This window comes from Cataglyphis hispanica, chromosome 19 (genome assembly GCF_021464435.1).
Source record: "Cataglyphis hispanica isolate Lineage 1 chromosome 19, ULB_Chis1_1.0, whole genome shotgun sequence".
NCBI classification, from domain to species: domain Eukaryota; kingdom Metazoa; phylum Arthropoda; class Insecta; order Hymenoptera; family Formicidae; genus Cataglyphis; species Cataglyphis hispanica.
The window spans coordinates 2,038,198-2,065,439 of record NC_065972.1 but is presented as its reverse complement, the minus strand read 5'-3'; the positions used below and the strand labels follow the sequence as shown (position 1 = coordinate 2,065,439).

At 31.8% G+C, this 27,242-nt stretch overlaps 3 protein-coding genes across 8 annotated transcripts; 2 read left to right on the top strand and 1 right to left on the bottom strand.

Annotated features, from left to right (window-relative positions):
- The first annotated feature begins 33 nt into the window (after nucleotides 1-33).
- On the top strand, nucleotides 34-16,889 carry LOC126856506 (uncharacterized). 6 transcript variants are annotated; one of them, XR_007688367.1, is made up of 20 exons: nucleotides 34-373; nucleotides 2,787-2,879; nucleotides 3,174-3,445; nucleotides 3,698-5,523; nucleotides 7,042-8,119; nucleotides 8,575-8,595; nucleotides 8,835-9,059; nucleotides 9,494-9,677; nucleotides 9,928-10,191; nucleotides 10,553-10,911; nucleotides 11,042-11,297; nucleotides 11,637-11,690; nucleotides 12,434-12,739; nucleotides 12,831-13,217; nucleotides 13,419-13,683; nucleotides 13,925-14,128; nucleotides 14,215-14,367; nucleotides 14,805-14,911; nucleotides 15,205-15,556; nucleotides 16,271-16,889. XR_007688367.1 is itself a non-coding variant. In XM_050605051.1 (19 exons), the coding sequence occupies exons 3-19, from the start codon at nucleotides 3,186-3,188 to the stop codon at nucleotides 15,454-15,456; spliced, it is 6,153 nt and encodes a 2,050-aa protein (XP_050461008.1). In that variant the 5' UTR covers nucleotides 34-373; nucleotides 2,787-2,879; nucleotides 3,174-3,185; the 3' UTR covers nucleotides 15,457-16,252. The 6 variants fall into 6 exon arrangements, 5 of the variants coding, with proteins under 5 accessions (XP_050461008.1, XP_050461006.1, XP_050461009.1 ...); XM_050605051.1 differs by lacking the exon at nucleotides 16,271-16,889 and having other exon boundaries at nucleotides 14,853-14,911; nucleotides 15,205-16,252; XM_050605049.1 differs by lacking the exon at nucleotides 16,271-16,889 and having other exon boundaries at nucleotides 15,205-16,252.
- A 144-nt stretch (nucleotides 16,890-17,033) lies between these two features.
- LOC126856518 (dynein axonemal assembly factor 4-like) lies at nucleotides 17,034-23,911 on the top strand. The gene is made up of 8 exons (XM_050605079.1): nucleotides 17,034-20,304; nucleotides 20,469-20,706; nucleotides 21,328-21,526; nucleotides 21,703-22,471; nucleotides 22,745-22,845; nucleotides 22,917-23,070; nucleotides 23,392-23,619; nucleotides 23,807-23,911. Exons 1-7 carry the CDS (start codon nucleotides 20,185-20,187, stop codon nucleotides 23,596-23,598), a joined length of 1,788 nt encoding a protein of 595 aa, XP_050461036.1. The 5' UTR covers nucleotides 17,034-20,184; the 3' UTR covers nucleotides 23,599-23,619; nucleotides 23,807-23,911.
- LOC126856532 (placenta growth factor-like) lies at nucleotides 23,629-24,644 on the bottom strand. Its single transcript, XM_050605107.1, has 2 exons — nucleotides 24,321-24,644; nucleotides 23,629-24,109 (listed from the first exon to the last, which is right to left on the bottom strand). The coding sequence occupies exons 1-2, from the start codon at nucleotides 24,386-24,388 to the stop codon at nucleotides 23,764-23,766; spliced, it is 414 nt and encodes a 137-aa protein (XP_050461064.1). The 5' UTR covers nucleotides 24,389-24,644; the 3' UTR covers nucleotides 23,629-23,763.
- Nucleotides 24,645-27,242: the final 2,598 nt, after the last annotated feature.

Below are 27,242 nucleotides of genomic sequence, written 5' to 3'. Positions count from 1 at the left end.
TACGTTTCGCACAATCGTTGACGCAGTCGGGCAGTGTCCGCGGTCGGCACCTCGCGATGCGGAACGGCGCGTCGCTGAAACGGCAGCGATTGATAATTGTAGGTGTGCGTGTGTGTATGTGTGTATGTGACTCGCGAATTCGGGATCGACGTCGTGATTAAGCTCGCCGGGCATGGCGTTCGCGTATTGCTAACAGCGTACGCGAATAGTTCGCCGAACTCGTCCGCGCGGCCCTTGGGAAGGGCGAGAACGCTGTTCTCGAAGCGCCGCGGAGCGGAATTGTGCGGAGTCGGGCGGCTTGTCTGACCGAAAGATAAAGAGAGAGAGAGAGAGAGTGAGATGCTCGGGCGCACATGGTGACATCGTCTTCCGGGTTAGTTGGAAACCAAATCCGAAGTTTACGTTCTATTGTATTAAAGCTCCCGCTTTCCCGGATGACGCCGTTGTTGATGACAACGGCGTTCTTGTGGAATTTCCGGCGAGTTTACGGAGAGGCGACGCTTCCATGGGGGCAGGTCTATGGGGTGTAATGGCGATTGGGAAGGTGTTTTGTTTAATGAAATTCTAGATTTGGCGAATATGAAAATGATATTTGACTTGTTGCATTAATTGGGATTTTGTTGTATTTAGTGTATACTGATATTTGGTACACTAAGTTGAAACTGTATGAAACTATAATTTGCAAGTATTGATAATCAGAGAAGAGTAGATAGAAAGTTTTATTTTAAAAAAAATAGAGTTATATATCAGAATTTAAGGATCAATATTTGATTTTTATTCCTGATCTTATTGAGACATTATTGGACGTTAGAATCATGTGTAATACAATCTAGAAGTTTACTGTTTGATACTAATCGAAAAGCTATTTTACTTAACAAGGTTGTGGTTTTACTTGACAATACCTATAAAAATCGTTAATAACATCATTAAGCATTTTACAAAATTGTTACATTTGAAATTGATAGTGAAATCACAATCATGATGTAATATCACTGTTTAGAATGATTAAAGAAACGTTATGAGAATTCATAGAATGTATGAAAATTTGAAAATTTTATTTTATATCATTACGATTTTATTAATTTATACATTATTGTACTTTTCCACTAATATATATTAACTGAAGTGTTTTGGAAACTGCAATACAATTTGCAAGTACTATATGACAATAATAAAAGTTTTTTTATGTCTAATAAGATTGATGAAGATTACATTAAATCAAAATTCAAAAGATTATTATTTTATATATTTTTATTGAGATATATATTAACAGAGCATCAATGTGTTAAGATTAAAAAAAAATTTGTTAAGAGAATTCAAGTGTCACATTTGCTATGGATTAAGATATTTTGAGCAGTAAAGTCAAATTATTTATTATTATCTATTTCATAATTATTATTAGACTATGATTAATATCTTATATATGATTAGATATTTGGGACATACAAGATAACTGCAACATTATCACTTGTTTATTATCATTCCAATACATATTATAGGAAAAATACTAGAAGAAATTGAATTTGTAATATTATATATAAATGATTAATACAAGTGTAAATTCTATATGTGTATGTGTGTGCATAAATATAGACACATATTTTCATAAAATATTAAGTATCTAGATACATTCATAGATCACTTATTAGATTATATTTATTACTTATTAGACTATGTCTAAATAACAATATTGTCAATGAATCCCATAATAAACACCATTCAGTAATACAAATATAAATCAATTTATCATCAACAATTATATGTGTGATGTAAAATCACACCTGTCTACCATAGGGACAACACTCAAGTATTGATTACAATAACATGGTGTGCTATGGGAGGAGGGTTGAAACTCAGACAAGAGAAACAGACCTACTTATTATAATATATTTTATTCCTATATCATTCAGCTTTTGCTTTTCTTAATATTTTTTTCTCATACTCTGTGAGTTTATAATATGATTCAAAATTTATTTTCTAAATTTGTGTTGATTATATTTATCAAAGTATTATATCAATGGATAGTTTCATTATTATAAAATTATTATCTTATTTTTCAATAATTTGTTACACAAAATTAATTTTTATGGTTATTGCATGAGATTTGATTCTGAATTACTCTTTTGTTCTTTTTTATTTTTATGTTATATTTTTAATATATATGTATGTACATATAGTATATAGTTTTGTTATTTTGAATTATTTTTATTTTTATTTTAAAATGTAAAAAGATTTAAATTTTGGGAGAAATGTATGGGGTATTAATTTCCTAAGAAAGGTAGATATTCAAATTCTGTAAAGGTCAGGAAATCCAATTGACTGTGCTAATGTGATAGCTATAGATGAGTGATAGAAAGTATATGTATAGTATAATGCAGACATGATATGTATGTATAAATACAGATTTTAACTGTGAATATCAATTGTAAATTTATTTTTGAGTACACAAATTTCTTCTTTGTAATATTTGATAATTTAATTGATTAAAATTGAATTAAATTTAAATTATTCAAATTGTAACAAAAAGATATTAATATTTAATAATATTTAATTAAAAATATATTGGAACATAGCAAAATAAGAAAAACGAGTTTTATTAAGTAATAATTAAAAATAAATTAGACTTGATCAATTAATAATTAATTAATTTATATAAACACACACATACACACATATAAATATTAAAAAGGCATTGTATATATATTTGTCTAAAATAAACTCTAATATTTCATCTTTCTTTAATAAATATTAATTAAAATATAAATTTAATATTTAATTTTTTATAGATTTTTCTGCAATGAAATACATGAATGACAATGGGCTGAAATGCTTAAATGATTAGCACCTACATTTAATTGTTATAAACTATTGTCAACGAGGTAAGATATCAATAAAACATTTTGTTAAATACTAATAAAAATGTTTGATCAAATATGTTTTGGAAAAAAAAAATTACAAAGATTTGTCAACAAAAATTATTAAAATAATTAGAACTTTATTACATTATTATATTTTTTATCTATACATGTTTAATACTTGCATTTATATTATTTTCGAAAATTTGCTAGTAACATCTTACAATTTTTTTAAATCGATTAAAATATAAAAACACAAAGTAATGAAAAATAATATTGGAAGTATATGAAATATAATTTTATTTTCTTGTGTGCAAGTTTGCGTCAGACATGGCAGCTATAGAAGAGAAAAAGCGAGTCGGTGGCTCTAAGGTGTCAGCCATTGCAAACATCTTTCAGTCCAAACCGCAATTGGATCTAAGCCATAGAACTAACAATATTCTGTCGGAGGGATTTAAGGAGCCAGCTGTTCCGCTGAAAGAATCTCCGACGCAAGTAACAGTGGTCAGAACGGAGAGTCATGTAGCACGTTTTAACAATGCTCGAGCTCTCTTTGAGAAGCTCGGCGAGGAAAACAAATCGAATAGACCGTAAGTGTTCAGTTTGAATTATTGAATTTTACATTTTTTTTCTTTTCGTAAAATGATTTTTTTGTCCATTTTTATCAATTATCTCTGAATTTTATCAATTATATATTTATTTATTTTTTTATTTGATTTCTTGACTAAAAGTTTTTGATTTAATTAATTTATTGATCAATTTATAATGAATTAATTTCCTTTAATCAAATTTCTCTCTCTTGCTCTTTCTGATTATATTATTACATTATATTTATATTATAGGGTGGATCGGGTTACTAAACCCAACAATTTGCACGGTCTTCGGTCCCGCTCTAGCTCCGCAAATTCGGGTTCCGGGTGCACCTCTCCCGCGAGGTCACCCCGTCCTCGTTCACCTTCTCCACCAGGCAATCGCGAGCATCTGAGTACATGGAGCGCCAGTGTACCGACTTTGAATGCGGAACGGCATTTCGAGAATGGTCACTGTGCGCCAGAGCGACGTCCCTGCGCGGGTAAAGTCGAGCGGACGTTGGGCAAAGAAAACGATCGACCGGAACGGCCGGAGAAACCGGAACGTCGGCCGAATTCGAAGGAACTTATAGAGAAACAGAAAAATTGGACTAGCCATTTCTCCAAAACTAGACCAAGTCGCTACAACTCTGATCCGAATCGCTCGCTGGTTCAGACATCCCTAAATTCACAGAACGCTCAGAATCAGATCCAGCAATCGGTGTCCGTCGATGCTTGTCAGAGCTCAGTAAGCGCAACGACAAATGATTTCGCCAATCCGGCTACTAGATCGGCAAGCTTCTGTTCGGCACGTTCGCCTCCGCCGCCGCCTCCGCCTGTTCGGAATTCGTCCGCGGCCGGCAGGAGAGAACGACCGGCAAGTATTGCCACCATCAACCCATCCGAGTTATTGGAGAGCCCGGAATACGCGACAGTGGAGAGGTTCGACGATATCTCGCCGACCATTCCTGAATATGCTGTTGTTCAAAAGACAAAAAAGCTTCAAGATAATATGAAAGAGAGCCAAGATGATGGCGCTGGTAAGACTCAAGATGCCATATTACCGGAGTATGCTGTTGTGCAAAAGAATAGCTCGAAGGCAGCTTTGAAACCAATGGAAAAAGAAACTTCCAAGGTCAATGCAAGCCAGAAGAGCGCAGTTACTCCGGAGGCAACTGCAGGGAATAAAATTGTGACTTCGAAATCTACAGAAAGCGCCAAAGACATCTCTAAGATCACTTTACAGAACTCAAAGAGTTTAGCAACTGCAGAAGCAGTCCCAGGAAACAAAACTGTAATTGTAAAGTCAGTAGAGGATACCAAGGAGACTTCCAAGCCTGTTGTGCAGAGTTCAAAAAGCTCAATAGTTATGGAAGGAGTTCCAGGATATAAAAACGCAATTTCGAAATCAATGGAAAATTCGAAAGAAATCTCGAAGAATTCCATACCTGCGGATGGAGTACCAGTATTCAGAACTGCGATTTCTAAGCCAATAGAGGATTCAAAAGAGAAGACTGAAGGATTAAAAGAAGTTATAAAATGCTCGACAGCTGCAGAATCTAAAACTTCCGTCACGAATGAAATTAATAATGACGTTTCTGAACAAACGAAGGCATCACCAATATTGCATTACGAGGTTTCTAGTCCGACTCGAAATGTCTCGATGGATAACGTGCTAGTAAGGAGGGAGAGCGATTTGCTAGAGGCACCGGAATATTTTAATTGTCCTCCGAGTCCGATTCACTCACCGGCAAAGACTTCTGAGTGGAGAAATGAGTGGCTGGCGAAGAACGACGAGATTCTAAAGAGAACCGTAGATTTGAAAATCTCGACGAAAGAAGTTCCAGAGGCAGAATTACGTAGCGAAGTTATCAGACCAGATCCAAGACCTGATTGGGCCAGACCAAGCGCGAATGCGAAAAGGAAAGACACTATGGCGGACGATAAAAAAGAACTGATACGCTCTCCAGAATCCGAACTAGGACTGCCCTCCGTAGGCACAGATAGCGCTTCATCCAGCATGAGCTCACCTAGTTCACCCTCCAAGGATAGTAAGGAGGAAAAGGCGGAGAAGGAAATGTCAGAAAAGCATCAGACAGGTAAGTTATATTAGGTTAACATATATATATATATATATATGAAAAAGTTATAAAAAAATATTTTAGGATTGAAAAATTTTATTTTAATTATTCTTAATACATATGATTTCGATTATTAATATTAAAAATTGATTTTAATTTATTTGAGTTATACTTCGATTTTAATATATATTTGTTACACTTATGTAAGTATGATAAATAACTTGTTTTAAAATTAAATCTCCACATTTTTACGAAACATTGGTAAAGCCAGGTGATTTTCGCTGTCGTGGGCTGAGATGGCAGTGGGCCAAAACGCCAAAAAGTAAAAGTACCAGACACGATCTCCCTTTTTTCCCCTCTTTTCTCCCTCCCTCGTTCTGTCGCCTTCTCCTACCGGTGTGCCACAGTATTATTTATAGAAATCACTGTGTAGCTTGTCCAGCGGCCAAACGTTCGTGCCTTGTCGCGTTTACCTTGTAAAAGTGTCTCTGGGACTTTTCACAGAATTTTGGAATTTTGAAATAATCAATATTGTGCTTCAAATAAATTTTTGATTATTATGATTTCTCTGACAGTCGAATGAGCTGTAATGCATTTTCTAAATTTAAAAACAGCAAGTTTGTAAAATACTTTGATATATGATATAATATAAATTCTTGAAAATAAACAATATTAATTTTTTGATAAATATATATAAGAAAGTCTTGAATGTGTTAATATTTTTTGGGAAAGAAAGGAATATGTTTATATAGATGTACACAAATAGAATTTTTGTATTTTAAATTAGTTTTATATATAATATATACATTTCTTTAATAAATTAGTAAACTAATAAAAAATTTTTAAAAATTGTGTAATAAACTGAAGAATTAAATAAAATGAAAAGTAAACATACAATTTATTATAAGAGAAAAAAGATCTGAAGAATTTTTATACTGAGTGCTTTTTTTCTATAGTAAATTATCTTAAATTAGGAAATTAAATGTTAAAATGTAATAAATATATAATATGTATAAATTTTTCTGTAGAAACAATGTAAATATTGAATAAGAGTTTTTACAATAATCTCAATACTATATTTGCTAAACTAATATATATAATTAATTATTTATTTTATTTAAATGACTTGAAATAAAACTTAAATATGATTGTATTAAATAACATTTAAATAATCTATACCTTTTATAATATAAGACTTTATCAAGTTTGTATTTCAATTGTATTAATAAAGATAAAGGTTATGCTCTATGTGAGTGGTTAATATTCTGTGATTGCAAAAATATAGAAGACCATAATATTTATATATGAAATATTGTGTGCAATATTTTATATTATTAAAATTTTTATATCTAAGTGAAATTTGAAGTTCTACATATATCAAAAACACATAAAATTATGTGCCTGCGATTGCTTTGTATTGATTGTGGAGGTACTTTAAAAAGATATATTAATTTGATAAATATATTTTTTTAAATAATAGAAATATTAATTCCAATATTTTTGAAATATTAATATTAATATATTTTTCAAATCCAGGTCGCAATAGCTATGACTTGGAGACAGAAGATCAAGAAAAACCAGCCACGTATCAGGGCATGGAGACCGTCTCCGAAAAGGACCAATTCCAGTTTAACGAAACAGACACAACTACAGTCATTCGACGTTCTCACGTGCGTCTTGATCTTCAAGCTGCGGGTTTAGGTCCACGTCCGCCTTCTGTGATCAGTTCTGACCAAGAATATCCTCCGTTGGAGCATAAGGATATTCCTGTGCCCTCTCCATATGCCAAAAAGCTACAGAGTGAAGATACTGTTTCGCAGAGTAATCCTGAATGCAAAATAAAAACTAAACTAAGTGCAGAAATAAAGAATGATAGTGATACTACAGAGGTAATAAAGATCAATTCTACATCTACAGAAGTATTGTCAGAGATCAAGCCAAAGCCCAGCAGTGATGGAGTATGTCAGAAGACTGTCTCGAATGCGAAAAATGATCAAATCAAGATCAGTCTAAGGGAGAAGATTGCAAAGAACAAAGAGGAGGTCTCTGACAAGCGTTCCAGCTTTGTAGAGGCAGAAAGCAAGGTTGATAGTGTAGACAAAGTGACCCACCGCAGTCAGGAAATGAATAACTTTGGATCCATTGCAAAGGAGAACAAAGATGAGGAGAAATATACAACAGAAGTAGCTAATTCCGATATCAGCAATAAAAAGGATTGCATCGCAGCAGTGAATAATGTCTTAAACAGGAAAACGGAAGAGAATGTGGAGCAAATCCAGACGACGTGGGAGCAGGAGAAGCAAAAGGCCGAACTGGCGAAACTCAGATTATCGGAGAATTATAATCAGGGTTCTCCACTGGCATCTAATGTGCTTTCGCAAAAACATTCCGGCAGAAAATCCATCGAACATTCTGCATCAGAAAGCAGTCAAATCGAAGACAGTGATTCTAGTGATACTAAAACCGTTACCAATATTGAGTGCGTGACGATGGATATGCAAAATAATTCTCCTAGATTAACGGAGACTCCTTCGAAGACTGGTGTCAATCATATCACTCCTGTGACACCAGATACAATGACTCCAGATGAAGCTGAAAATCTACTGAGTTCTCGGTGAGTATTTTACGTGAAAGAGAAAACGAATTTTTAATCAGTGTGTATTAGATTGCACTTGAAATTATAAACAATAAAAATTTTATATGCGTGTAGCTATTTCTAGAATATTTTATTTTATTGATATAAATTAATGCATTGATATCAGTTATTAATAAAAGAAAGATCTTTTTGTGGAATGATGCTATTCTTGTTTTTAGATTAATAGATATAATTATTAATAGATATAAAATAGATTATAATTTTCGCTCTTTGATATAGCGATTGCATTTTCCATAGTATATATTTATATATTTGACATAATCAATATTTCTTTTGTATTGCAGCTTTGTAACTTGATATTTGTAACTTTTGATTTAAAGCTTAATATTAATAATCTTTTTTCTTTTTATTTTGATTCTAATACGTTCATATTTATTTAAATGCAAATCTCCTGATCGTCTTGGTCTATGCAGCATCTTAGAGAAAAAGATCAGGTGAGTACATTGCAATTTGCAATTTTGTAATTGGATCATAGAAGCAGATATGTCATTTTATAATAATTACAAGATTATATATTGACATATTTTAATAGATTTTATTATTTAATTGAATTAATTTTTCCAATCGACATAACTGCCTCTGTCAACTTTAATCGCGGAATTGATTCGCTATCAGCGACGACGTAATTGTTCATTCGTAAAGCAAAGTTGAATGACTCGTAAACGTAAATTAGACAAGGTTCGGCATTGCTATCGGATGAGGAGGCACAGGAGATAGCGAGGCTGCTATCTCCCACCAGTGTCGATGGCGCGGCAGGTGATGGGATTTCTAATGACAAGAATAAGGAAGGACAGGACAGGGATAGCAGAGATGACCAGGATAACACGCCCGATTGGCTGTCCGATGTCCTGTCTGCTCCTGATTCCAGTCTTATCAATAGCGCCACTCACGATTATAGGTGAACGAGTTTAATTTTCATGTTCTTTTGTTGCGCATCATTTTTTTGCACTTTTAATTTCTATTTTTCATTGTGAGAGATTTTAAGTTTTATGATTTTTTTATATCATATTAATCATATAAATTGTGTGCGTGCGTGCGTGCGTGCGATTAGAGAATTATTAAACTTGCTATTTTTTTATAATTAAGGTTTTTATAAAACTTGACTTTTATAAACCTTAACTTCTCCAATATTTGATATTGTATTCCTAGAATTTTTATAATCTTAAGATATCTTAAAAATATCTTTTAATTCTTGGATAATCTTGGATCTAATTTCTAAAATCTTTGAATTTTTAGAATTCTTGAAATTGTTGGGATTCTCTTAGACTTAAGATTCTAATTTCAGTATCTCAATTTCCTTATTAATTTACTATTGTTAAATCTCTGTTTCAGCCTATCTCATAGATCTCGCAGTGACCTGACAATCGATTCGTTGACGGAGAGCCAAATAGGATCAGTGACTGGAAGTGAGAGTGGATTGCTAGGCTCCGTCAGTAGTTTAAACGACACCCAGGAAGCTAACGACGACACCGAAACCGAGCATCAGGACGAGTACATTCCGACTCCAGGAAAAATAGTAATATATACTATAATACAATGCTAGCGATATATATATTTTTTAATTAGACTCAATCTCAAAAAAATTTAAAAAAAAATAGAGAGTAAATTAATAAAAAATATATTTTTTTACATGGTTTTTTATTAGAAATTTTATCTACGTTTTGCGCAACATTTTTATTAGCAGAAAATATACATTTTTCGATGATTTTAGATGAACTTAAGGAGAATTTTGTGACCGTATTAATTTGGATATATCAATTGATCAGGTACTCGTCGAGAATGGCGTGCACTATTTCGAAGACGGCCACTTCTGGATGGAGGTCGCGGGAATTCCAGAATCCGATGAGGATGACGAGGATTATCCGTCTACCGTGCCCGTGAAGAAAACTTCCAAGGTGTCTTTCGACACCGGTCCCATGCGCGTTTACTCCACGCACTCGGTCAACGAATATGATCGCCGTAACGAGGATGTTGATCCTGTCGCAGCTAGTGCGGAATATGAACTAGAGAAACGTGTCGAAAAGATGGAGGTAATGTTGTGAACGACACCCAATTTTTGACTATCTTTTCACTGCTGGAAAATAATAGCGATCGATTTGGAAATTTGGAAGGCGATCCTGAATAATTTTTTTAGTAGTTGTTTGTCATGATTCGATATAAAATTTTTGAGTTATTTTATCGCTGCGTTCCTAATGATGACTTATCCTTGCTCGCAAAAATTCCATGACGATACTTTCTGGCCACTCCAATGAGAGCCCGAGGCATCTTGGAGTGCTGAGGGAACCAGCTTCGTATATAAAATCAAGCTTTATTTTTTTTTTTTTTAAATTAAACATTTTCACTTAAAAAATTTTTGTTATAATAGTAATCAAAAATAAAAAAAAAATTTAGGTTTTCCCAGTCGAGTTGATGAAAGGCCCGGAGGGTCTGGGTCTCAGCATAATTGGGATGGGCGTGGGTGCGGACGCAGGTTTAGAGAAGCTGGGCATTTTCGTGAAAACTATCACGGAGAAAGGTGCGGCCGCGCGTGAGGGGCGAATCCAGGTGAACGATCAGATCGTCGAGGTCGATGGCAAGAGTCTGGTCGGCGTAACGCAGGCTTATGCCGCTAGTGTGCTAAGGAACACTTCCGGTCTTGTACGATTCGTCATTGGCAGGGAAAAGGATCCCAAGAATTCTGAAGTGGCAATGCTGATTAGACAGAGTCTTCAGGCGGACAAGGAAAGAGAGCTGGCAAATGCTGCCAATAGGTAAATATAATCCATTAAAATATAATTTATTCACATCATATATATAGTTTTTATAACGAATGTGTAAATTTTACGCGAATTGTATTTTAATCAGCCAATTAAAAGGGATTATTCATTGCTTTTCAAACAGAAAACTCAATTTTTCCGATGCATCCCCCGATGGCCAACGAGGCAGCGAAGATATCTCCATCGGTAGCGGGATAAGCGGAATCCCCGGTTCGCCGGCGATGTCTTCTTGTTCGGAAGGGGAACCAGCTCATAGCCCCATTGAGAACTACCTATCACCCTCTAGTCGCAGCCGATCTCCTATACTTAGCTCATCCATGCCACAACACACTGCCACTACACAAAGCGACGTAGATAGTCTGCGATTGCTCTTGCAAGAGGTACCTTTGGCATTTATGTTTTGTATTTTATAAATTACAGAAAATGTATCTTTTTTTATTAAAAAATCTTACAAATTTATTTAGCAAGATGCTCTATTTTTATGTATACGTGTATAGTAGTGTTCGTTATGTTTTGTAAATAGTTATTAATAGTTTTCAGCAATTGTATTTCCATGATATAGTCCATTTTTTTGTACATACTTCTGTATGTATGTAAATGAGAAGTCTGTGCGCGCGCGCGTGTATCACGTCTGTATGTAAATTTACTGCAATTGCACGGTGTGTATCATTGATTTCCTTTGTTTTTGTTTTGCTATGTGTTTCATTGGTTGCTTGCAGAGTCAGTATAAACTTGCAATAGCGGACGAAGAAACTGAAAAGCTCAAAGCAAAGGTAACGTATTATTATAATTATAATAGTTATTTAAATAATTAAAAAGGATAAAATAAATATTTATAAATTGATCTAAAATTATTCCAGTAATACTATACATGTAATTGTTTGTAAATTAACAAGAAGATTTATTTATTGATATTAATATAATGTATAGAAAATTGATGTAAAATCTATTTAAAAATCTATTTTTCTCTCATACTGAAAAATAGGAGATGTATATTTGACATAGCTGCATGTTTATTGCATTTGCACTTTTGCTTCAGCAAGCTTTTCTTTGTTTTTTTTTTCAAGTCTACAAACTTATCTTGCTTTTCTTTCTGCTTACATCGTTATATCAAAATGCATGAAATTAAATGTATAATATTTATAACTTATGGATTATGCTATTGGTTGAATCTATTAGCTTGTAATTGAATCTTGTGATTGAAATAATATTATTGATACGATTATTAGATCTTTTAGATGGCATATTTATATGTTGTGCAGATCCAGCAAGAGAGCTTTTGAAAGAGTAAATATATATATATATATGCATCTTCCCCCTTTCCCTCAAAAAAGGATATAAAAATTGTCCTCCTTTCTTTGCTATAAAAAATTTGTCATTCTATCATCACATTTTACGATTAAATATTCTTTATTTATTATTGTATTTTTTAAATATAAATTATATTTTTTATTATATATGTCTTGTAATTTTAGTTTATATAATTTTGTTATAATCTGCATTAAATTTTGGACAGTTGGTGGAATTAGAAAATAGCGGAGCGGGTAGTGAAGAATACGCGGCCAAGCTACGGGAATCAGGATTGCGTCTTCACGAATCGGAAAGGGCGTTAAGTACTGCTCGCCAAGACCTGTCGACGGCTAGGGAGATGTTATCGCAAGCGACAGCGCAGAACGCGGCGTTGCAGCAAAAGTACGCCAGGGCCAGACGAGCCGCCAGAGAGCTACGAACAGACATTGTGGCCAGAGACGAGTTTTATCAACAATTATTGCAGGAGAAAGACACAGAGTACAATGCGTTAGTGAAGAGTCTTAAGGACAGAGTACGTAGGGAGTTAACGAATTTGGTTTTGACTAATAGTATTATTTATGATATCAAGTCAAAATAAGCATGTTTAAAAAAATTTATTGTAGGTGATCACGTTAGAAGTGGAGTTGACGGAGACGCAGAGACGATTCGGTTTGCCTGTGCGATTGCCATACGATAATACGACTGCCAGGATAGTAACGCCACAACTTTCTCGTCGACAACTACCACCGCCGCCTTCGTCAACCAGCTGCCAGCTCTCAGACACGGAGACATCCGATCTCAGTAGTCCAGACGACGGTGATAAGACTGCGACTGTGGAGAGAAAATTGCCTCTGCCAATACCGGTGAAGGAAGAACTAGATCGCGCTGTACCAGCTCATCGTCTGCTGGATAATTCCGCGGGCAAAAGCAAGGCTGAGCTAGCCAGCCGGGGCGGATTGGCGAATCGTCAATTGCCCAAACGCTCCGGAGGCCTCAGCAATAGCAGCTCCGTATGTTGAACTTTTGTATTAATCCATTAAAGATCGTATTATATAATATACTCTGCTCGATATGGCCACAAATATATTATTAAAGAATATAATTTTTAAAAATTAAGATACGAAGAAATAAATATAACATTGGATTATCGCACATTGTATAAGCAATTTTTAATATGATGAAGTTACATGATTAATAAACTTTGATTTTAGGATTATGGTCTGGACGAATCAGGTGATAATACGGATGACGATTCCTCTTCAAAACTTACCTCGCAGGACAACAGCAGCAGGTCGCCCAACGACTTTACATGCAAACAGTCCAATTTGAGTTCTTACTCCAGCACTTCGTCTATCAGTTCGCTCAAAAGCAAATCGCATATGGATCCTATACATGCCACTATGATCCGACAGCACAGTACTATTAGCTCACAAGTCAGAGCAATGACTGAACAGAGTTGGCCACAATCGCAGAAAAGTATGTTAAGTATATGTTTGCGTTAATATTGATTTATTAAAAATCATTAAAAAAAAAAAAATATGCAAGTCTTAAAATGCATCCAAAATCCTGGAATAATCCAAAAAGTTATCAGATTTACTTCACAAATTATCTTCTTGCTAAATGTACTTTGATTTCAGATGCATCTTGTATACAATTATAGTTTTATTTTATATTCAGTTTTATTGAAATATTAAGAACTTTAAATTTCTCTCGATAGCTTTAACTGGACCTCCTGCATCACTGGCAGAACAGCTAAAACAGGTTTTAGCAGAGAGAGAGAAACGACTTGGCGGGAATGATTCCTCGCGAGAAAGCTCTGGAGATTTCAGTGATCTCAACAATCCTCATAATGATCCAACGATGGTTACACATCATCTTGTGGAAGAAATACGACAAGCTGTTAACGAGGCTAATCAAAGAGGTAAATGAAAATAAATTGAGATTTAAATTATAGTCAATTACAACAATAAGTAATTAAATATTGTAATTAAATTAATTATTTCTCAGTGAAAAAGGTGTCAATTTCCCCATCGAACTTAATCAGTAGTGGAAGTGCACCTTGGCATCATCCAGGAAGTTCTCCTTCAAGCTTGTCTTCTGGCGGTTCCGTGAGTCCTCCCGGTGTTGATCCTAGTCTTTCAAAAGCCGGTAGTCTAGCAGGTATTTTGGATATTTTACATATTAATGTAGTCCCAACATATATTTTATTTTCTTTGGAATTAAAATTGAAGAGTTTAAATCAAATTTAATATCTCTAAAAAAGTTTTGAAGTTAAGAATGAATTTCTGTCAGCTTTTTTTAATTTGCTTTCTTTCAAAGCGCTATTAATATAATGCTTTATTTAAAAATATATAAAGCTCGCTTCACTCGCTTAACAATCTTAACAATGCACGACTTTTTAATTTAATACATTTTTTTTGTAAGAATTAATATTTAAGATATTAAAAAAAAAAAAAAAAACGAAACAGTTCTTAGTAAAATAAAAGATGCAAACATCAGAGATACAGTTAATGATTAATTGCCAATAAAGACTAATAGCATAATAAGATCTTGCTATATTTTATTTATTTTCCATCATGCATGCGTTATCAATATAGATTCGAGCACAGTTTGGTTGCCCGCTCACCTAAGCGACTTTGGTTTAGGTGACAAAAAATCTCACTTCTGGCAGAATGCACCAGTCACGGATTGGTCCAAAGAGCAAGTGAGTATATTCAATTGATTTCTTAGAAAAAGATAATTTGCGATTGAGAAGAGAATTCATTTTCATACATACAAACTGTTTTAAATAAATATCTAAAAAGCAAACAGATTTTGTGCTGGAAAGTTTTCTTAACATAATATATATATATATATATATATATATATATATATATATATATATATATATCATTTCTTTTCTTTTCTTTTCTTTTCTTATCTCTCATTGTCATAAAAGTGATTATACTTTGCTTTTTTTATTTTTAATATCATACAATTTAAAAAATATCTTTTTAGGTTTGCCAATGGCTTACGGGAATTGGTTTAGAACACTATTCGTCGCAATTTTTGGATAACGGCATCAACGGAAGTAATCTATTACGTTTGGAATCCAGGGAATTGAAGGCCCTAGGAGTTTACGGTGAAGCTAAAGCGCATCTAAAGCGCAAGTTGAAAGAGTTAAGGGCCCAGGCCGATCGCGAGCGCAAGGAGCGCAAGGAAATAGAGCGAATGCGACGAAAAGCGGAAAAAGCCGCACGGAAAAAATAGCTCGAGAGTGAATTATAAAGGCGTTCAATATCAATTAGAGGCGCCCGATAGGATAATGCGGACTTTTTCAACGCTAGGTGTACAGGGTATCTCGAAAGAGGTAAATAGAGGAATTAATAAAATGAATAATATCAGAATTTATTTATTGAAAAATTATATTTATTGAGAAACATTGGAGATTAAATTTTTCTTAGGAAATTTGAATAAAGAAATGACGCCGTCCATTTCACATAGGATGTCATTTAGATATGTCATCTAGAAAACCATCTACATATTCTTGTCATATTTATGAAAGAATTGTATGTAAAAGTTTTTTAAATATTAGTGTTTTTTTTGTCAATCATCTCTTTGAGGTTTATCGTCTTTTAAAATAATTTCAAACAGTATAAAATTGAGATCAAAATCATATTAAATAATTTCTGATGATACTTAAAGATAACAGATCATATTTATTTCAAATAATTCATAATAGTAATTAGGAGAGTAGTATTAATCTTGTAATAATTTAATTTAAAGAAATAATTTATGCTTAATTATGCTTATGAATTATTTGAAATAATTAATAATATAGTGTGATGACAGCAATTTTTCGTCATTTAATGTCATTTGTTACTACAATTTAATTTTAGTCAAAAGAATTATTATATTCTAATAACAAATTATCAACTTTTGTGATAACTCTTTTAATTTTGAAAGAATGTTATATTTAAATTTTCATTAATTTTAAATATTTTCTAATAAAATTATTATAAAAGTACATAATTAGTCGAAATAATTCCTAATAATTGAAATTACAAATAATTTTTCATAATAGTTTGTTACCTCTCTGGGACATCCGGTACACGCTGGCGTTTTCTTCAAGATTATTCCGCTTTGGTTCAATTGTAATCTGTTTCCTTAAATGAGGGCCACGTACTGAGCCTCCGCATTTATTTGTTATCGCCATACTTATACTTTTGCTATTATATATATACACACACACACACACACACAAGTATTTTTTTCTCAATTATTAATAGTATTTAAAAGAAAGAGCGAGTGTGTGTGTGTGTGTGTGTGTGTGTGTGTGTGTGCGCGCGCTGTGTGTGTGTGTGTGTGTGTGTGTGTGTGTGTGTGTGTGTGAATGCGTGTAAAGAAATTCTAGCGATTTAATTAAATAGCCGCGTTCTAACAACGTGTCTTGCTTTATATTAGCGGCGGCTCGATTTTCGCTTTAATAAATGCAGATTCTTTTATGATAGATATAAAATTGTGAGCCGCTTTTATATTGTTAGACGGGTTTAGAGCGCGGAAAATGTGTAATAAAAAACGTATAATTAGTTAAATACACTTTTTTGTAATTGTATGTACGTATGTAGTATACATACTCTTATACATATATGTTATATATTGCCGCATATATATAAGCATTGTTCTCATATTTATTTCTACGATCGCGTACATACATATATATACACATATGTATGTATAATATATTATATATAATATTATAATATATATACATATATATATATATATATATATATATATATATATATATATATATATATATAATTTCTTTGCAACTAAGAATCGATCTTTCGAATGAAATATAATCGTCATTTTCCTCGATTTTATATAAATACGTCGCATGCGTCAACGAATTATTAATTAAAAGTTCGTCTCTGATCAATTATGTTGGATTTTCAAAATTCTTGAAAAGCTTTAATTTTAATTTTTTATAATCGTCGACTTTAAATAGATTTTAACTAAAAAAAAAGTTACTTTTTGTTCAATAATTATTTCGCAATTTTTTACATTGTAACAAGCGCTTGGACCAGATCATTCTATGTAAGTTTAAGGAGAGTGAAAGCACTTAAGAATACCAAGACTCTGTACCCTGCAAAAATATCTATCAATAATAATAATAATAATAATATATATATATATACATACAATCTCTCAGTATATAAATAGTTATAATAAAAATATATTAATATTTTTCAATAGTAGCTATTAAATATTAGCATATTGTTTAATCAATGTCTTTTTCAATTAAATGTTAACATTTATATTAAATACGAATTTGAATATTAATAATGTTTTAATATTAAATGATATAAAAAATATCGATTAAAATATAAATAAAATTTATAACATCCGGTAATTTTTCAAATTTGATATCATATCGGAGACATATTTTCTGCGATTAATAACTTTTTATAATGAATATTTTATATGTAATTAATCAATCCGATTAAAATCTTTTGCTAAAAGAAAAAATGAAATTGATCAGAGACAACTTATATATTTTACAGACCTGTTATAATTATTTTGTAATTAAGAGACACCGTTTTTCGTAATTTATATTTATTCGCTCCGAATTTGCTCAAAGCGACTTCTACTTGTCAGATGTTAACAGATTTGTATCTTTCCCTTGATCATTTCCCATAGAATTGTCAAACACTTGCGAAAGACTCAAAGTCCTTTGTTGTCAAACTATCGCTGTAAATTCTGGGACACTCAGTGTCGAACATTCCACGTGAAATCAGATAAAATAAAGTCAAGCTTGTGGTCAGACTGCTCCCGCGTCAAGGAGAGGTATCCTGAGTGAGCATAAGGCTGCAATAAGTCGACGCAGAGTTGCGCCGGAGACGAGGATGAGCGTACAGCTGTACGCATACTTATTTATATAGCATTGAACTTGTGAACGCTCCTCTTTGAACATTTCGAAACGCTTCGCAAAATACAAACGATCGGAAGTGTTGAACATTGGAGCGTAATATGTAAATATTACGTATGTACTGAACACAATATATGATTAATAGCGACGACTGTAACTGGTGAGAGGGAGAGAGAGAGAAAGAGACGAATTAATGTTATGTATGTATGCATATGTGTGATTTGTATGAGTACGCGGAGCGACAAAAAACGATTACAGTGTCATAATGCTAATCTACGAGGCATAATCCTGAATTTTCATCGTAAATCCTTATAGAAGTCCTCCATAGTTGCATTACTCAGCGATTGCAACGCGCACTTGTTGTTTTTGTTGTTATACTCACAACGAACTGCGAATGAATTGTCTATGTTTCTTATTAAGGATTGCAATGATATATATCGCCGTTGGTGAAACACGTTTCACCAACGGAATGATCCTCCTGCACTTCGGCTATCCATAGTGAAATTTTGCTTTTATTTCCTTCGATACTTGTTTAATTATACTTATTAAGAATCTGTAGATCTTGAGCTTTGAGGATTTCTTAGTATTGTGGAGACTATAGATGTTCTGAAATGTTTTAAATTTGATCAGATCTTTCTCATTTTTTTTAACCTTTGAATCTGTAGAAAATTTATAATCTTCTTACAGTCTATACATTTTTAAAACTTCAGATTGTTCTTATGATTTTATATTTTTGAAACGCGTTGAGTTCTTTGAATTATCTGATTTCTTTGAATGAAGTCTATATTTTTTTCGTTGTATTGTACATCTTGAAGATCTTTGAAATTTTAGATTCTTATAATTTTAAAAACTTTCACATTGTCGTAAAATTACTATTCTTAAGGTCTTGGATTTTTAGATTGTTTTTAATTATTTGAATGTTTTTAATCAATTTATTATTAATTTAATCGTTTTATTTTTGATTTATTTGATCGTTTGTTTCTTCAATTGTTAAACCGAACACCATTACGTGCTTTTTGAGCAAATTCTCAAGCCTGGATTTTCTTTATGTACTTCCGTTCCCCAAAACTTCTGATCCCTCAGTTATCTGTTACATTGAATTATGACGTGAGAAATCGTGTGAATTTTTTAAAATAAATTTTTGTAATAAATAACAGTCGGAATAACAAAATTTATACGTATCATGATTCAATATAGCTGCAGTGAGGAAATAGGAGCCTTTTGGGATGAAGTCTTTACAAAACCGACTGATTTATCATAAGTTTTGTAGCCAATTTTCAACAAATAACTTAATCACATAACTTCGAGAAACGTCTCATACACGATCCGATTAGTCGCAAAAATCAGCAAAATTCTTAAAAAAAAAAATTCGCCGTTTCTACTGAATCATGTTGTGCGGTTGTTTGACTGTCTGTAGCAATTGTAAAAGCAGGAAGACGATATTTAAATTTGCGTACTGCTGTAGCATTAGATATAACATAGCGTGATTAATCGTAGGTGACAAGCGCGTGTAACATATATACATATATATTTGATTTTATATTATAAATATTTCGAGAGAGATATATTGATAACTTTTTTTTAAACGTTATCGCACACACAATTTTGCTGTTGCTTTTGTCGGATCGTGTGTGATCGAGTCATGTACATGTTTCCATTAATTTGAGATTGCGATAAGGAAAAGATAATTGACATGGTAAGAGGATGATAATATGATAATGGAAGTACATGCGAAACGGCAGCTTTTTAATATGTCTACGAAAAATATTGTCAAACAAATACTCTTGAACGTTTTAATTAAAAGTAATTCGTACGATACATGAAATTTGATTTTTTAATTTTTTACTCTCAATATTTATATAAGGGTAAGAAATTTTAGGATTTTTTGTTTTGCATAAAATATGTATGTATTAAATGTTTTTATAAAAAAAAATTTGACCTGATTTATATATGGTTGCTTAGATACATTCGTTTGATCGATGTTACATAGCACTGTATCAAGTTTTATAGAAAGGAGAAGTTGCATCGAATTGAGTGAACTATTTGTCAAAACTCGGATTTAAACTATGGCAATAATTATCAAGGATTATCAATGGCGTCAGACAGAGAAGAAGATAATAATTTATGTTCCTCTGAGAGGTCACCCTAAAAATGTACATTTATTCATGATAGACGATTACGTAAAGGTATAGTCAGTTGCTTTTTAATTTTCGAAATTATATTGTTATAAAATTTTAGTGACTTTTAAAAGCGACGTATGATATAAATTAAAAAAACTTCAATGTATTAAAATATCATGAGTATTCATAAAAACTTGGAAAATTGGACTGACATAAATTTTTAATTAAAGATTAGCTTTCCGCCTTTTATTTTGGAATTATTTCTATGGGCGAACGTGCTTGAGGAAGAGAGTGAATGTACTTTGACAGATACTGAAGCAATTTTCTCTTTGCAAAAAGCGAGCGTGGCTTCTGACTGGCCAAACCTCGAGGTGAAGGACATTAGCGAAGAGCAGAAACGCGATTCTAGAAAACGAGCTTTAGAAAAAGCACAAAACATTTCAGATAATCGTGCGAAATCTAAAAGTGGTAAGAATTGTTAATTAAAAAATGATTCGAATCCTCACTTTTAAACTATGAACAAAGAGCAAGTAATCATATGAAAAAAAAATTGGCATTATTATATTTATATATATATATATATATATATATATATATATATATATATATATATATACATATAGATAATTATTATTTTAAATATGTATTATAGATATTATATACACACACAATACATATTATTTATATTATTTGATATTTTTAGATTTTAGATGACATTCTGTAATATAGACTGTTTATAGATTTATTTATATTTGTGTGTTATAGATATTTATTATTATAATTATATATATATATATATATATATATATATATATATATATATATAATTCTATGTAATTATCTTCTGCTCTTTTTGGAACCGAGCAATTAAAATATTTACAACATTCTAAATATGTTATATTTAATATATTTCTTTATTTTGTTTATATATATTACATTATAAGTTGTGTGTGTGAACAGAGAAAGAAATTAAAATTAATATTCTATTCATAGAATAAGAAAATATAAAAAAATAATTATTTATTAAAAATAAAAATATTTTTAAATAATGAATAGGAATTATCTATTGAGAAATGTATTGCTTTGCAGAAAAACGTCAATATTTGCAAAAAGAAGCCGTGAAAGTGCAAATAAATGTGGATACTGATACATTAAATAAAATAGAGGCTTTAAGAGATTCTCATCGTAGAGCTGCAATGCAAGATTTTGAAGAATGGCGGTCAAACGCGGAATTGCCGATCTTCCAGGATATTTCTGGCAAGGTGCAAGAGAATAGAAAGGCATACAGGTATTGTTTAAAAAAATATAAAGAGTACGATAAACCAATTAAAATTTCACGTAATTGTTATTTATTGTAACGATTAAAGATTGATATATATTTTTGAAACTTTAAACGAAAATGACATCTATTTTTCTATAAGAGTATTCAATTCTTTTCACTTAATCGAGGAATTTTTTTGAAAGAGCTCCACTTAAATGGTTCAAAGATGATCTCGGCATACTGCGATCTCGAGAAATCGACAAGAAAGAAAAATTAAATGAAGAACTAAAAGAAATAAAAGAAAAACAACAAGACTCAATAGTTATAGAAGAACTAATTGTTGAAGAAAATCTGGAGGAACCATCATCGATTGAAGGAAATTTGAAAAAAGAATTAATTGTTGAAGAAGATACGAAGAAAGAATTAATTATCGTAGACAATCTGAAAGAAAACTCAATTAATGGAAAAGAATTAAAGAAAGAATTAAATATTAAAGAAAAAGTGGAGGAAGAATTAACTATTGTAGAAAACTTGAATACAGAATTAATTAAAGCGAATCTGAAGGAAGATACAGTTCTCAACGAAAATATTCAGAAAGAAGGGAATACTTTAGAGATAAAGGAGGCAATTTTGAGTAAGAATTCCGATCTTCAAGAACAATTTTCTAGTTATTCCGAGGATTCCGAATCGGATTATGAAATGATATCCTCCAAATCTGCAACAAAGTCTTTAATGAAAAAAATGGACCAGAAATCCTCGCAAAGATTCTATGTGAAAACGAAAAAACAAAAACCAGATCAGAATTTAATCGATAAAGTACTCAATGGTCAATATTCCAAAATGAATCAGATATTTGATGAATCAGAGAATGCAGTTCCACTTCCCAGAAAAAGTGGAACCATCAATATAACTTTCTCTGAACGGGTCTTTCCTACTCCAGCCCGGGAGAGTTCTTTTATTGAGGAACAGGAAGTATGTTATATATTTTTAATTGTGTTATTTGTCATAAATTTTATGACAAGTAATCTTCTTAGCAAGAGGAGTTGATAAAATAACATTTTTTAAATAAAAAATTGATGAAAATTAATTTTTTCTTGAGAACTTGTTAATAGTCAAGTTTTTCTCTCATCCTCTTCGGAATAATTTCGTGAGAATTTCAGCAAGAAATCATTTGTTTTCTACATATAATAGTAACTTGATATTAAAATTTTAATGATGTACGCAAATGCACATATTTATTTTCAGTGGCTTTCCAAGCAAGCGGAAGCTAGAAGAAAAACTGGATTTGTTGTCGAGGATCTTCGCCCTGAAGAGCAGGATCCTCAATGGTTGAAGGATAAGGGCGAGTACGTTAATGGAAACATGTTTTGTTACATATTTTTCATTATTAAAAATTATTTCTATATTTTTTTTGCAGTGATTTCTTCAAGGCGGGAAATTATCTTGCTGCCATCAGTGCGTATACGCATGGAATTAAAATCAGTAACGAAATGACGGCGCTCTATGTGAACAGATCGGCTGCACATTACGCTCTCGGAAATTATTATAGATGCATTGACGATTGTTCTAAGGTAACAAGAGTCTTAATCGATATATACTATTTTTTTGAATATTTTATTTAGAAATATCTTTTAAAAGTTTCAAAAAAATTAAGGAAAGATAAGAGAATAAGAAAAAAATTATACAGAAAATAAAAAAGAGAAAATAAGTAAGAAGTTTACGATATAAAATAGCTTAAATTAAAGAATATGGAGCAGAAAAAAATTACGTATATACTTATTAATTGATTTTGAATTTTCAAACAATATTTATAATTATCTTTTATCACTTTTAATTCTTAATTTTTACATAAGAAATATAGAAAAGTAATTGAAAAGATTTTTTTTTTCTAGGTATTAGAATTGATGGAACCAAAATGTGAGAGTAACAGAGTATCGAGAGCGAGATGTCACGCTCGACGGGGCGCTGCACTTTGCAAATTGTCTGCACCGCAACATGGAATCCCTGAACTAGAAGCTGCTCTGAAATTAGACCCTAATAATGACAGCATTAAACACGATCTTTTCGCCGTTAAACAATATTTTAATATAAAGGAATAAAGATAGGGACAAAGGACAACTGTAATTGGATTTAAAAAATATTGAATCTTTCGATTTTTTTTATTTTAAGGAATAAGAATCTTTTAATCTCTATAATTCATTTCCATTGTTTTTTTTTTAATTCATCGTGTATTTAAGAAGATTATTATCTGCATATACGCTTGTTCAAATCTTGCCATTCTTAGCGGCTAGAGATTTATTCATACAGGCGCACTTGGTGTGCTCCAGAGCATGGATGATTTCATGATGACGATCTCGTTGTTGATCGATACGGTGCCTGATCATGAAGACGAGGCTGACATTTTTGGTCTCGATTGGAGCACAGACTTGCTTGGAATCGGGACAGCATCCTGATTCTGCGCATCGCGCTAGGACCGTGGATGAGGGATAGAAGATTTCGTCAGGTCCTGGACCCGCAGTTAGGAGATCCTCTACCCGGACAGCCCTTAGTTGCGGTAAGGAGCATTGAAATTCGTACACCATTTGCGCGTGGTTCAGAAAATTACTATCCCTGCATTGAATAAAAAGAGGTAGATGCGTAAAATATGAAATATGAATTATGGAGAAAATGAAGATAGAAGAAAGGACAATGAAGAATAAATCGAGGGAAAAAGAATTTATATAAATATATTATAATAAAATAATAAAATAAGTATATATTTTTTAAGATATTAAAAATGAAAAAGTAAGTCATAAATCGATTGACTACATTATCTTCTCACCTGTAATGCATGCCAATGACAGTTAGTGCGGATTGAATGCAGGTTACGAGCAACAAAAATTTCTTCATCTTCAGAATATAATTCAAGCAATCTTTCACAAATCTTTAAATCACTGCAACGATTTTCTCAATAACAATAAGTTTAATTCAGTAAATTCTTTAAAGCGATCTCTGTAAAAAGAAAGCAGTCCCTCGTTGAGTTTATTAATGATGTTTAATTAAAAAACAAATTTAATTTCCCAGCAGTTATAACATTTATCAAATATATGTCAATTTATTTCATCACACACAATAATTATATATTTTTCAAAAAATTTGATTTTAATTTTTTACAGAAAGAAGCCAGTTCTTTTTTATTTTTCCTCCTTAATCCTCGAAAAATTCGCACCGAGGAGGCTTGCTGCGACTGTTGTCGGGACTCTGCGATCTGAATTCCTTCGTGCTCTGTATGTACGTAATTTTTATCCAGGCTGTTCTTCTCGTCCTCCCTTCTCCGATTTCCTCTCACCTGTTCTTCGATGTCTTTTCGCTTGGGGCATCTTCCTACGGATTCCCGGTAAGAGGAAGAGATTCGAAGAGGGATCAGTCTAATGATTCCGAGAAACTCTTCGAATTAACTATAATTACTAGAAGCAGCGAGAGCATGCGATGATGCTCCTCGTTATTCTTCCCATTCGCTTTTCTCGTTTTTTCTAAATATTCTCTCTTTTCGATTCATTTAATTACTTGTTTTAGGATGCAGAAATACGAAAAGAGCAAGTATAATTAAATATATTCAATAAGTCGTCTTTATTAATTTTAATGATTAATTATTAAGTTTGTTTAAAATTATTAAAAAAATTTAAAATTCTAAGAAGTTAATACTTTTTAATATGCACTTTTTCAAATTTGCGGATTTTACATTGTAATTTTATCTTTACAAACTTTGAAATATACTTTTAATGTTGTATTAAGTGATTAAATAATAATAGAACGAATAGAGTTTACCGTAATCATTCGCGGCATCTGAACTGAGGAATCTGATTAAAATTGTTTTGATTTTGATTGTTAAGATTTTTGGGAAAGTTACATGAGTTGTCAAGATCCATAACGAAATTCATATCGCCTTGGCGATCATGCATTTCAGAGATTGAGTCACCATTGAATGATTCATATAAAATGGATTTGAAATTTGTATGAGAGATAAATCGATACATTTTACTGCTTATTTTATTGAAGTGAGTGTGACATTATAGCTATAAATAAAAAAAAAGCCGATGTATTCTTAAAAATCTTAAGTAGCTACAATAGCAATTTGTAACATGGAAATCTTATAGTAAATAATTTTGTAATTAGAATAAATATGTGATTAAAAAAAAGAAAAAAAAGATTTGACAATGAAAAAAGTTAGAAAAGAAAATGGAATTGCAAGTAATGATTCAGATAGCACACAAGTCATCTATCATGAAAAAGACTAAAATAGAATTTGTATAGCGTTCATTAAAATTAATTATATCATCGAAATCGTGTCGTAATTATAAACCGACTCGTATCATGTTTTATTTCTGGAACAGAGGTCTGGTCAATGAGTTGCATAAGCCAAGTCACGGAAGGAAATTCCATCTGCGAGAGGAAGATACCAACGTCAACGGTATTACGACTACAGACTGACAATACGTCACTTTTACGCCTCTCTTATATGATATTTTTATGAGAAGGATTGTGCGATCAAATTAAACAAATTGACTGCTATGCAACACGTTCAATGTAACGATTACTTTACTATCCAGTAATATGATGCAAATAATCTAAAAATGTATGCTTCTTACACGCATGTACATTGGAACATCCGGTACAACGTGATGCAAATGACAGAAGGATGCGTCAGCAATAAGGAAACCCCCCCAGTAATGTAAAGAGAATATCTTCTCGATTCTATAGGTGTTGTCACTTATGCCACAAGAGGAAATTCACGGTATTTGGGTCTTTTACATAGAATTATCTGGCGCCAATGAAATCATTCTTCATCTGCATTTAATTCTATGACTAATGACTTGCGTAAAAAAATGTATTAAGTTTTCCACAGTTTTTTACAATTTTTTAAAATAAAAAAAAAATATATATATATATATATATATATATATATATCATATTTTTTTATTTAAACAATTATTAATAGAAAGCTATTTTATAGGAGTTCCATTAATTTTTTAACTGAAGGTAATCTGTAGATCATCATGGAAAATAATGAAAATTGATATATTCATTTCTTGTTTTAAAATTTAAAAGTCTGCATCATAAATTATTTTACATAAATTATTGAATTTATTAAATAGTAGAAAATAGCTACTAATAAAATATACTATAAAATGTAAAGAATTCTTCAAACGAATTGCACATATACTTACAATCGTTTTCAAATTATGTAGATTATAGAGTGTTTCCGTTTATGGCATCATTTTTTATGATCATTAGTAGCTTGAAGTTTTAATGTGTTCTCGATTAAAGTTTATGACGACGAAAAATTGTTATTTTATTCATCTATCTGATACATTCTCAAAAATTAAAATAAATTATTTTTCTAATATTAAACTAGGATAAAATTAAAATTATATATTTTTGAATTATTATAAAATAGATAATTTCTCACACATATACACATATACTCATATATATACTCACATAAACTTTTGAATTTAAAATAACTGATGTATACTGTGAACACGTGGTGCACATCTCTGATAAAGAGGCGCATGTGTAATTAAGAATTCCGATCTTGAGCTTCATCACATGTATAATTATAATAAGCAACACAAGTTCTAGCGAGAAACTTAGCCACAATGAGAGACTACCAAGTATATTTGATTCGCTAAAAATACCGTTTATTTCATCTGAGTCATCTAGCCAGATGCCGATTCCTAAAAAAAAATGAAATGTGAAAAAG